Source organism: Pagrus pagrus (genome assembly GCF_965226575.1).
Source record: "Pagrus pagrus genome assembly, chromosome: 21".
In the NCBI taxonomy this organism is placed as follows: Eukaryota; Metazoa; Chordata; class Actinopteri; order Spariformes; family Sparidae; genus Pagrus; species Pagrus pagrus.
In genome coordinates, this window is record NC_140208.1 from 3,326,770 (window position 1) to 3,340,123 (window position 13,354).

The 13,354-nt window shown below is 43.8% G+C and overlaps 1 protein-coding gene across 2 annotated transcripts; it reads left to right on the top strand.

The window, feature by feature from the left end:
- Positions 1-966: 966 nt before the first annotated feature.
- pmp22b (peripheral myelin protein 22b) lies at positions 967-13,059 on the top strand. Of its 2 annotated transcripts, none has more exons than XM_084341546.1 (5): positions 967-1,132; positions 4,934-5,024; positions 5,218-5,311; positions 9,310-9,450; positions 10,732-13,059. In XM_084341546.1, exons 2-5 carry the CDS (start codon positions 4,947-4,949, stop codon positions 10,890-10,892), a joined length of 474 nt encoding a protein of 157 aa, XP_084197672.1. In that variant the 5' UTR covers positions 967-1,132; positions 4,934-4,946; the 3' UTR covers positions 10,893-13,059. The 2 variants fall into 2 exon arrangements, with proteins under 2 accessions (XP_084197672.1, XP_084197671.1); XM_084341545.1 differs by lacking the exon at positions 967-1,132 and adding an exon at positions 4,021-4,170.
- Positions 13,060-13,354: the final 295 nt, after the last annotated feature.

The window sequence follows — 13,354 nt, forward strand, 5'->3', positions numbered from 1 at the left end:
ACAGTGGTGAAAAGACAAGGGGGTTTTGAGTGGCTTAAAAACGTATGAACACAAACAAACGGGCTGTATTCACCTCTCATCTGTGTTTCAGCACATCTCCCTCCCCCCGTTAGCTTTCATCCCTTAGTTGTGTCTCTAATAGCTCCGTCTCCATCTCTTCTCAGATTGTCCGTACAGATTATACTTGTAAAAGCAGATAAAAGGCAATTTGATATGACTATAACTGTAGTAGCTTAAGAACTCTGATGTAGAAAAGGGAGAGGTGTCAACCTTGATCTTACTGTAGTGTATCATGCCTTGACCTGCCGGGATTTCAGTTTTCTGGCCCGGGCCTCTCTCAGTCTTCTGGTTGCTTACACGACATTTTTTTTTTGCAGAAAACAGGAAACTTTTGTCGCGTTTTGTCTGTACGTTGACACAACGACAGCGTTTTGGCAGCCTGGAAACGTAAACTTTAGAAATCGTGTTCCAGTGTAGTGTTTTGAAAACGGCACCCTTATCCTTATTGTGTAAACTGGCAAGACACAACACAGCACCACCTACTGGCCTGGCATGCATACGACAGCGTTTTCAAATGTGTGCAGGAGGATCGTTGCACAACGTTGTCGTAAGAAATTGGATGAAGCAGGAAAAACACTATTTTTTTTTTTTAGCCATGTCAACAGGGCCTTAGTTACATGAACTCCTCCAACCATCAGTCCACTTGTTGACATCTTACTTAATCTTATTCACTGACATCTACATGTGCAGTTAGCTGGCTTTTTGTTCATTTACTCTTAAAATAAGGGGAAAAAAGTCATAAATAAAACACATAAAACTCTCCTGTGTGTGCATGCAAGCACTGTGTTTGTGAGTTTGTTTGAATCTGCCAAGCCAGGACTGTAAACTATTAGGTGGACCGGGGCCAGAGGAGAGGGGCAGTCCGAGTCCGACCCGGCTGCAGTAGGAGGGGAGCTATTAAACAACTGTAACACAGCGGGCCGACAGACAGCTGGACTTCACATGCTGATGACAGGACGCGAGGACCGGCCTACGTTTGACCGACAAACAGCGAAGGCCTTCCCTCAGACCTGTAAGGAGCATCAGCTGGATCCACGGTCTCAAAGTCTAGCCGAAAAACTATCTGCTGAGTGTGAGTATGAGCTGTTTATTCATCACAGTTAATGGATTGTGCTTTGAGCCAAGATAAGGGGGAATAATGCAATCAAGTGAACGAAAAGCAATCTGGCGTATTGTTTAAGAATCAACAAGAAAGGAATCTAACTGGGTCGAAGCCCAAGGTCCCGTCTCTGAGGATGCCTTTTTGCTGCAACATTATCTTGAATGCCAGTTCATTTCACAGATCTTATATGAATTCACTTCTGACAGCCACATCTGTTTTTACACTCCTCTCTGTGTTGCTATGTGGATGGAGTTACTGCAACCCGACCGCTCTCCATATTTGTGTCCTCTGGCCGAGGTCCTATCTACGGTTCTTGGTATGCACTCTCGCCGTCTGCCGCGCTAACGTGAAGATAAGTCGTGCCACTTTAACGACGGACGTGAAACGTTAGACGCCGTTCCAGATGTAACATAATTCAGCATCTCGGGTCTGAATGTTTGTTATGTGGCTCTCTCTCTCTCCCCGGAGAGTTTGGCTTCAGCCCCGGCTTCGCAAACACAGTAAACTTAACACTCCCATGTCCACTCAGCCCACTGATTGTCAGTGTTTTACAAACATTGACATATAAGGGATGGGAACGGGGAGCGCCTGCACAGCTACGCCACCAGTTTTAACAAGACTTCTCCTCTATAAGTCACTGTAAACCTTCGCTGTTGACCATCTCACAGCTCACATGATCACCAGAACACCAGAGTGACCCCCAGATTGAACACGCAACAGATATCAGCTGCGACAAACAGACCAATCATATCTAACAAAGAGCTACTTCTACGCTGCTCAGGCGAGGAATGTCACAGACTTTGATTACAGCGCTGTGACTCAGAGCAGCACTTCAAGGCTGTGATCCGGTCCCGTCGCCGTCCCCTGCTTTCTAGCGTGTGTGTGGACATGAGCGCAGGCAGAAAGGCCTCCGTTTTCACGCCAGTGTGAGGAACACATGCAGAGGCATCCAGGAAGTGTGAGCTAAGTGGTGAAGAATAGAGAGTGGATGTTGACAGGGGTTATCTGAGGTCGGGCGGCTCCTCGGCTCCTCTGCCAGCCTGCTAATGCAAAGGAGAAAGTGCCCGTTTGATGATGTGCCGTCCACAGAGGAAGCGCAGGAGGGTGGGGCATTTTTGGATGTTCTGACAGGGATGAAGAGGACTTACAAACATAATATAAAGTGGTATCAGAAACACATGGAGATCATGCTGTATTTGGACGTGACGCCCTGAGTGAGACACTGACGCTGAAGAATTTTTACCGACTTCGGTTAATCTTACATCTCGTAACTCTCGAGTAGAAGCTGCTCCGGAGGGAGGCAGAGATAAGGAAGTCACTTCATCACTCCACAGTATTTACAGTTTTGAACGCTCCCCACACTCCTGGAATTCCATTCATTGCAACACCCGTATTTATTAGACATCCGTGGCGCGTACACCTACATACACATTAACAAACAGGGGCTGCGGTTCAGCTCGGGGTGGAACGCCATCTCACTCCCACTGGAAGTGACTCATGTCAAACAGAGGAGAGCCTCAGATGCTATCTCTCTCACACTGCGCCGGGCCTACCCATCCACACTTTCACACATACAGTGAGTCACAAGGCTCGGGACGTGAATAGCAGAGTGGGAAAAGACCCACACAACGCTGCATTACAGCGATGTTTATGTTTCTGCTTTCCATGGTAACGAGAAGCTGAGATGACGAGGAAGTTTATCATTCTGGAAGAAGTCCAACATACCATGAAGTCAGTGTGCTGTACTGTAGACACAAGAGCCATCAAATCCATGAAGGTCCTGACCAAGATATTTTATTTTTATCTATAACATCGTCAAGCCACAAATATCAGTATATTTTAGTTGTATTTGCAAATTAGTATTTTACTTTAAAAAAGTGTATGTGTGTACGACTAGAAGTACGCTAAAATACCACCTGAAGTATTGTTGTGAGTGATTTTGGTACTTTAAAGTTGACATCTGTTTTGAAGTACATTTTAAATATATTTTGAATTAAGCACAAATAAAATATTATTTTAATACAATCAAGTGTGTTATTTTATCACAAGGGATGTGTTCTTGTTTACTGATGTCTGTTCAATCTATCTAAAAAGATCATTGAAACATGTTTGTGGGATATACTCAGATCGTGTACTATTACTAGTACGGATTCATATTTTTACTTCAGTAAAAGTTTGAAAGAACAAAAGTATTATCATCAAAATATACTTAAAGTACCAAAAGTAGAAGTACTCATTATGGCATATTTCAGAATAATGTCCATTATATTATTGTTGTATATTTATTGATGCAGTAATGTTTTGATCACTGTAAAGCTGAAGCTGCTAAGATGGTTTAATAAACTATCTGCTGGGTAGTTTGAGATTTTTGTCGATTATACTTTGTATCATTAAAGTGAATCTTTAAAGTAACTTGTAACTAAAGTTGTCAAATGTAATGGAGTAAAAAGTACAATACTGTCCTCTGAGCTGTAGTTGAGTAAAAGTATAAAGTGGCAGGAAATGGAGATACTCAAGTGAAGTAAAAATACCTCAAAATGATACTTGAGTAGATACTTGAGTATGTAACTCCAGAGTATATTATAATTTGTAAATACAGTAATATAATCTGTAAAGTGTCTCTGAGAGAAGAACAAACAAAACCCTCGAAAGCAGCTCGCTGCTCTTAGTTACCAAACAATGATCAGCTCACTACACATACTATGGTGAGTTAGTAACTAAGGCAACCCATGCGCGATTACGCACAGAGCATCTATATTGGGAACCCTGGCTGCGGACCAGGAGGGTCACTCCATGACGCAGCGACGCACGCAGGGCGTTGTTCTTCCATAATGAGACACTTTATAACAGCACGTCAGCCCTGGCATCAATCTAGTCTGAGAGCGACTTGTAGGACTGAGGGACTAACCGCTGCTTTTGGACTCTGTTGGGAAAACTTGCTTTTGCGTCTTGCGAGCCTGAACCTCCTGGTTTTTTCTTTTTGTGGGAATACAAGCTGCCCGCTCTCAGTAAGTTGGACTTTGGTCTCTTTCTAAACTTCCCCATGTTCAGCTGCGCTCAGTCCGTCCTGGCGGATTAAAAAAGAAGGAAACGCACGCTTTTCTCTGGGATACCCGCTGCTCCACTGCGCGCACAGACTGAGGACTGAGGTGTCATCGCAAAAGAAAAGCCTGTTCTTAAGTATTTTAGTCGCTTAGAAGTTAAGTTTAGACACTTAAATGTACGTTTCTACGTTCATTTAAGTGGTTTTTAATATAGTTTTTGAAATAATCGCTAGAAATAAACGCTCTTCACTCGAATTTCTTCGATTTCTTAGGATGACACCGGCCATTTAAAGCCAGTTTCAAAAGACAGATGATCACACAATAACAATAACGCAATTTGAAAAGAGACAAGCTTCCAGACGTGTTTAATTGTGGTTGGTTGGAGTAAATAATAACAGAAGATGTTGAGATCATCTCAGAAGTTCAATCCTGTCGCCAAACCAGCTGTTTAATGTAAATAAAAGGCGCCTGGAGCCAGTTTTCCCACGCGTAAAACACGAACAATGACTTTATTTTAAATGTGATGTTATTACTGTGGACAGAGGCATGTCCAGATGAAGTTTCTCTGAAGCCTCTGATCGTGCTGCAGCGACACACCCATGTCCCACCAGGCTGACATCTACACACACACACACACACACACACACACACACACACACACACACACACACACACACACACACACCCATTCTGACAGCCACTCTCTCCTCTTCTCATTACTGTCCAGATCGTCTGTAAAGATGCTGCTCCTACTACTGGGAATCATCCTCCTGCACGTCGCTGCTCTGGTTCTCCTGTTTGTGTCCACAATAGTCAGCGTGAGTAGAAACTGTCATGTTGTTTCTTACATATGCATGGAAACTGAGTAAAAACCTAACTGTTGAAGCTCAGTTCATCTTGTACCTGCAGGAGGAAATGTTGTATTTCTTGTCTCCATGATTTAACAGTTGTGTCTCAGGAGTGTGACTTCTCTTCACTTTACTGACCCAAGCTGCATGTTGTTGACTCCAGGTATGGACGTCAAGTGAAACTAGCACCTCAGACCTCTGGATAAACTGCACTTCTGCCAATGGAGGATACCACTGTGACCCAGCATCAACTGGAGGTCAGACACCTGCCTAACATTTCACTATTCCACCCTAAAAGACCTTTTAACCACTTGTTTACTGTGTATCTACAGTACAGCGGCTGATACGGGACATTTTTAACATTGCTGTGTGGCTGTGACACATTCTCAGGATGTTTTTCCCACTGATACATCCCTCCTCAGGTTTGCTTTGGACAAGATTATCTCAAAAAAGGCTCGATAGCATTGAAAGCATACACACTGATATTAAAGGGGGGGCTTGAACTTTGGAGAAATGACTTGCAGGAATTCCAACATTTACCACGCTGATGATGATGGTGTGGGTGTGTCGCGGCTCCTCCGGGACTCTGGTGCCATCTAGGGCAGAGAATGTGGCAGTGCTGTCCTGAAGTGCGAGCTGATAGGCTGCCGCCGTATAAATAGTCGTGGTGTGATGTCCATATTCAGGGCTCATGTTGGGGAGCCCGTAGTGACAGTGGGGTCGTGGAGGATCGGGGTGGGGCTGCAGGGAGTATTTAAAGTTTTTGGTGTATGTGTGCGACAGAGTGTTTGAAAGCAGTTAGAGACCTTGGACTACCTCATAGCTGATGGAGGGTCACGCCCCAGTGTCAGATCAGAGCGTCCAGTGTTAGTTTGCAGGGATCACTGGGACAATTTAAGGCAGCAGCTGCAGCAGTTGGAGATTTATTTAGACAGTCAGCCACCTCCACATGTTTGAATTCGATCCCTCAGGAGTAGATGGATATTTTTGAAAGGTTTAGCAACAAGTTCATGCGAGAGCGCTGTATGTTTTGATGTTTTGCTGGCTGCAGCCGGGTGATGTCATTTGTCTAGAATGAGCGGTGCTCAGCCAGTGTGTGTTTTGTCAGGGCAGCGAGCAGCACAGCAGCAGCAGCAGCAGCGCCTGCATGCCCTGCCAGGTAGTCTGATGGCGCAGCTGGTTTGTTTGACTTGCTTTCATAAGTGCACTGACGCACGGTGTTTATTTAAGAGGGCGCGTGTGCCCGGCTCTGTGCTCTGGCTTCAGGAGATGGAAGATAGTGGTCTGCTCTCACGTGGAGGGGCCAAACGCCAAAGCGTTGAAAAAGGGCCCTTTTTGAAGCTTTGCTGAGCAATCAAGTTCTTTCTGCAGTGAATCATAATCGTGTTCGTCGTGGGTTATTATTAGAGCATTTTCTTTGAAACTTCTGAGTTTCCCCCTCTTGTGGTCGCCTCGGTTCCAAAAAATACTTCATTTTGATGACGCAGGAGTGAGACACGCTCACGTCACAGTTATCACATGCTGAGGCTGAGGTTAAACATCACAGGACGATGACCTCACAGAATCTACTCCCTCTAAAATTAGCCTTTTGAGGAAGAATGTCCTCAGAGCCAACACGGGCCGACAGTACATAAACACAGAGAAGTAAATACTACAGCGGTTTTTCAGTTGTTGTTGTGCACCACCCCTCAGTGCAGTGGAGTGTATAGGCCTGAGAATAGAAGGCAGCAAACAGCAGCTTCCTGTTTGGACTCACAGTGAAATCCTTGTTCATTTGCATTGTAACACCACAATCATTAACCACAGCGTTCATGCAGACTCTTGAACATGACTGACACTCGCTTATTAGTGATATTCTCGGCCCTGAGCTGCGCTTCAAGCTCGGAAATGGCCCACATCACTGTTTCCTACGAGCGGTCGGTGAAGGAAGGAAGGACGGCAAGATGTGTGTTTCAGAAAGCAGTGATGGATTGTGGGTATTTATAGGTGAGCGCGACTCATGAGACAGGGATGGGACAGTTCACCCGCTTCTCACAGTGTTATCACATGTGTCTGGGAACAGCGTCATTATAGTGGAATCTAATTGTTGCTCTGGCTGGATGGAGATTTGCAGCGTGTCAGGTTTCCTCCCATATCTCATCCCCCTGAGCCGATGATCACCAGGATGTACTGTAGGGCTGTTATTGTAGGTAACCTGATGCCAGACTGCTAACCCTGCGCAATCATTCAAGATTTAAATCCATAACAGAGATATCGCTGTGTCTTTCCTGGAAAACTGCGCTTGTTCTTTGTAAATCTTCCTACTCAGAATGAGGAGTCTGTGAAGTGGTTATTGTAGCCTAAAGCGTTAGAATGTGGTGAGTCGAAGTCATAAGATTACACAAAGTAAGTTGTCTCATTACTTAATAATCCCTTTTTGTTGTTTGAGCTCTGATGAATTATGCATCGCCCCCTTTTGTCCGTGTTGTAAGTGCCCCCTCCGCCCCCCATCGCACCACAACATGCCTTTGATTTACATAATGCAAGAGAATCAATAAACCACAGATGCCCGAGAATGCCGAAGGAAACGCGTCAGAGATTTGAATGTCTGTGGCATCGCACACAAATGGAGCCATAATAAAACTTTTTATAGACGTCTGGAATATTTGATGAGCCTCGGAGAGGACAAAGACAAATGGGTGGACTTGTGCAATAAGCTGCCAATTAGTGCTGTAATAAATTGTGTTTTCACTGCCATCGAGATATGAAAATGCACGAGAGACACACTGCAGAAGACTGAAACGCAATGAATACAAAAAAAGTTTTTTTATTTACATGCATCATCTATTAACACTCAGCATGTGAACATTTGATCTACGCGTTGGAGTCGTAGATAACGGGTGTTGCATTATACCAGTTTTGACGTTGCTTGCCATGAAACTGAAAACAAAGAAGAGGCTGCAGTAACTAGCTAGCTAGCTAGCTACTACCACAGTGTGTGGCTGCTGTGGATCCAACAAGGAAAATCTGGACACAGCATCTGAGGTGGAGCCGCGTTCATTCATATAAAAGCTGCTCAGTGGTGCATGAGGCCAAAAAAGCTCAACTTCACGGGTGTAGAATTACCCAGATCGTCCTCGTTGTGGAGGCTAACTTCCAGTTTAGCCCCTCGCTAACTTGAGTTGTGATGAAATAATTTAATGTTGCAGCTCTTCTAGACCTTCCAAGTGTTATCGGACTGAATGGATCAAATTGTGATAGTAAAAAAAGGGTTAGGGTTATAATACTGTGTAATGTTTTTGCACATCGTAGATTTTCCACATATAGTGGAGGCCTACTGCCAATTCACAAACAGACCAAGGTGCTCAAAAAACTTGTGACATGGCAAAAAAGCACAGTTGGATCTATGGCTTGGCAATATATTGATATTATATCATTATCATGATATGAGACTTTATATCTACTTAGATTTTGGGCATCATTATATAGAGATATGGCAGCTTTGTCTTTTCCTGGTTTTAAAGGCTACATTACAGTAAAGTGATGTCATTTTCTGAACATACTAGACTGTTCTACTTGTTCAAAGACTTTTGAGAAGATTTCAATATATCGATATATATATATTGTCTATCGCGATATAGCCTAAAAATATTGAAGACCATGTAGCCCGGGCCTGGTTGGATAGATACAGAGAGAGAGGGAGTTCTGATGAAACCTGAGAGGCCACAGCGAGGCAGCACAGATAACTCCCAGACAAGAAATAAACCCTGCTTGGAAATCCTGGGATTCCTGGCATGGTGGCACAAATGAAGCGAGCCAAACATGCACACCCTCAGATAGGCAGCACAGATAGACGGTCTTCCCTGTCAATACAGGTGTCTAATGGGTTAATGGATTTAGCAGCCCGGCCTTGGAGGACTCGCAGCAACGATCGATGTGGTACATTTGGTCATGCTAGGTCCTGCTGTGTGTGTGTGTGTGTGTGGAGGGGGTGCACAGAGCTTTTAGGAATAAGACACCCAGGTTTCATTGTTATGGATCCATTACACATTCCCAGAAGTAAACATAGCCAGGAGCTAGCTCATTACGTTCTCTTTGAGAGGATGCTCAGGATCTGCACACCAGTCAACACACACTCTGGCATTTTGTTTTTCTCCACTTACCCTTCTTCCCTTCACACACTCATTAAAGTCAACCTTGTACACAAATGATGCTTTGGATAATGATGTCTGCAGGTCAGTTATTGAACACTCTCCCTCCTTCCTTCCCTCTGCAGAGTGGATTCAGGCGGTCCAGGCTCTCATGATCCTCTCCATCATCTTCAGCTGCCTGTCCCTCCTCCTCTTCTTCATCCAGCTCTTCACTTTGCAGAAGGGTGGACGCTTCTTCCTCACCGGAACCTTCCAGATCCTTGCCAGTGAGTTCAGTCCGCCATGTACACAACATAACAGAGATCAGATGGACATTATACTGATATAGATTCAGCTGGTATCATCGGAAAATGACATTAAACAACATATACAACATTATAAACAGCAATTGCAATTTTACAATTAACACTTGCTCAGTAAATGGTTTATAAAGCATTTCATTGTTCGATAACAATGTATCTAATTTCAATTAACCATGAATTTACCATTTATTAATGATGGTTATTATAAAGCGATCCTATTGGATGTGTCTATAGTCTTTCTTTGATTAACGCTTGATCATACAGTCTATTACAGAACCATATGGGGCGCCCCGTGAGCCAAATGCAGCCCATTAACAACTTCATTCCAGCCATTTGATCATTTTGTTAGTCGGCTTATTAGCCCGTTCGCCCGTTATTTCTGTTGCTTGTCACAAAAATACTTAATTTAAAGGTTTTAACCGAGGGAGAGTCAAACCCACAACCTACTTCTAAGATTAAAAAGGTGCGTTGTTTCTTTTCTAATTATGAAAACTAATAAACAAAGTGGAGCAAAAAATAAAAAGTGCCATGTTTAACAAATTTTCTTGCATGACAAACAATCGCTGCGTAATCAATCATATGACTAATCTTCTCAGCTACTCCTCTGATTTGCTCAATTAGGACAGTTACAGTTGAGAAGTCTGAAAATACTCCACTTGCACAAAGCCAGGTACCGAGACGAACCAGCAGCAGATGCTCACACTGTGTCGGCTGTGGGAGAGAATTAAATTAAGAGAGTCTGAGCCAGTTACTAATGGTTTAATGCTCCACTTGTCTATTGTACTTCATGCCCTTTTAGTCAGAGAGCGGCTCCACTGCCAGTCCATTGTGCCTCGCTCTTGGCAGCCCTTTCCAGCATCCCAGGTTTGCTCTCTATACTGTGCCAGCGCATTTGCCTGGCACCCAGGTGCCCACTCAGCCAAACACACTGACGCTGGGCGAGCTGCCAGCTGCACAAGTTGAAATGTCAGGAAGGCTGGCAGTGCGGGGGTCTGACAAACAGATCATGCCATGTCAGACCATGGAGGTGGGCAGAGCAGAGGAAGGATTGCAAAGGCTGGAGCTGGAGTTCGATAAGCAGGAAACACTGTGATGTAATGTGGAGGGATGCCTTCTGGGAAACACTGACCTGCCTGCCTCCGCTGGGCAGACAGGGTTCAGCCCAGGACACAAGACAGAGAGCACAATACTGCAGAGAAATATGATCCGATAATTGAACGAGCATCTCTCTCTTCCTCCCTGCAGGTTTGTTCGTGATGAGCGGAGCCATCATCTATACGGTGATGAGTCCGGACTGGGTGCCGGAGGTGAGCGCCTTCGGCTACTCCTACATCCTGGCGTGGGTCGCCTTCCCTTTGGCGCTGATCAGCGGACTCATCTACGTCATCTTGAGGAAGCGAGAATGAGCCGTCACTCCATCCCAGTGTTCCCAGTAACCCCCCTGCCCCACTGCAAGTGTCATTAGTCCCCCTCTGAAGTGTCGGCTCTGACGCCTGAGTAACAATGGAGCCACCAGGCCAATTACATCACAGAGATCAGGGGGGGGTAATACCAAAAAATCTACATGCAAACCAACACAAAAACAACCAATACTGTCTCAGTTAAAAGATGTATATAGTATCTATGGTTTAAAACCTATTTATAACACTTTTTACATATATGTACATAGTTTTTGTGTTGCTCTGTCAACGGATACTCGTATGAGCTTTGTTTCAGCTGATTAAGTGCCTCGTGTTTGTTTGTAATGATGAAATAATTAGATGCTACTTTGTCGTGTTTTCTTCGTTGCCTTTTTTTGTCGTTTTGTTTTTGGTAAATTGCCAAATAATGAGTTAAAAAAGAAAAAAAGTTTCTTGGAGTATATTAACCAAAGTGCATGTATAGAAATAGAAGGATTAGAAGATTGTTTTTTTTTTTGTTTTTTGTTTTTTTTTGTGATGGGCTTGCTTTACAAAAAGAGTGGTAACATCCGTGGACCTAGCATTAGCCATGAAGTCGTAGATCTGGTCCTTTTTTTCTATTTGTGAATTTGCAAGTTTCAAGTTGTTTTTATTTTATTTTTTTTCGATATTTTTACTATTTCTTATTTTCAACAAAAGATGGTGCTATGTATTTATCATTCCTATTAATGACAGCAAAAATCATTTTACGACAGAGTTACTTTTTGTTATTGTTTCGAGTCAAACGGCTTGCCATGAATTAAAGTGAGAACCAGACAGAGGTGCACCTGTACGTACAGTGGCCTGACTGCTTCTTTAGGGAACACAGCCGGTTTCACATTGCAGTGTCCGATTTTTTTTTCTTCTTCTTCTTCATCAGCTACTGTAAAAAAAAAATAATAATTGAGTTTGGGGTGGGTTTATCGATGAAGTCATTTGGATTGTCAGTATTATGTGAAGACGGTGAAATCACTTTATGTAAGCTTTTATTTGAGCTTCATCTCCCCTCGTTCTGATGTTTGTGTTCACCTCTGTTTAAGCCAAATTGAATACCAAAAGAAACATTACAGCCTGATTAAAAAAAAGTACACAAGACGAAGCCATACAAGAAAAACACCACACGATAGGATAAAACATTTAGTATTAACTCTACATGTGAGTAAAAAAAAGGACGGAGAGGTTTGCAGTGATGATACAAATGTCTGTTTCACATACTTGAAGTTTGACACGCTGCGGTCTCTGCCCACTGACGTCGACATGTTTCGTTTTTTTCTCTTCTACTGTATAAAACACTGTTCATATGTTGTGCATAACAGACGTGGATGACAATCTTAGCCACAAGAAACACTCACTTACTCAATAAAAAACTACTCTCACATTATCTAATACTGTGTACTCCACTGTTGCAAGGGACTGGATTCACGCTAACACTTGATGCATGAGGAGCTAATATTATGTAATGCAGAATTTCGAGTCATTTTCTAAGGCTGCCTGTAAAACTCACGTAGAGAAAAGACTTGCCGGTAAAAATGGGGATAGACGTTAAAAACGAAAGAAGCATTTGTGGTGATGAATCCGTTATGACTGACGGTAGCTGCGTGTTCGCGGATCAAAGATGTCAGCAGATGATATCCAGCGTGTAAATTCCTAGCCGAGCGAGTCTACCTTCGCAGTGCGCGATCAAAATCGAGCTGCCTCGTGCACGCGGCTGCAAATGCTGTATGCGACTTGTGTTACACACACTGGACGGCGCAGGCATTCAAAACATGCAGCTTGTGTTTCAGTGTCAACAGTGTCTCTCCCCTAGCATCAGAAATAAGAGGACTTCTTGGACGCGTCTCAAACACTGTAAGCAAAGGGTCTGTCCTGCACTCGACATCTCCTGCGAGCGATGTCGTGGCAGGATTCAAGTATTTAAATTCAGAGCTTACACTAGCTAGTCTGCTGTGGTTCTTTAGGCATGACGCTCATGATTTGGGTTCAGTTAGAAGAGATCTCCTCTAATGACAACTGCCCTCCTTCTTTTTGTGTAAAACGACAAAAAAATGTCTGCCATGTTTACACCTTAAACTTCCAAATGCTCTTGATGTTACCGGCTTTGAGTTTAATCATTAAAGGATGTTTCTGACCACCACGATGGAGCCTTCATCTTTGTGTGTGTGTGTGTGTGTGTGTGTCTTTCAATCCATTTCACGAGTTGCGCCAGTTACAGTGACGGAAGACTCGACTGTCACAAGCGCTTACAGATTAAGGCTAATGGTTTGTGATGATATCTGTTGCTTTTTCAAGACAACAGTCGGGCCGTGAGCAGCCCTCCTGATGATAGGCATCTAAATCTCCGGCAGTGAAAGAGTACTCGGAGGAGGAGGATTCTCGCCGCGGGCCTGAGAGGTCACAGCCTCCCAACGCCTCCCACTGTCTCCCCCCTC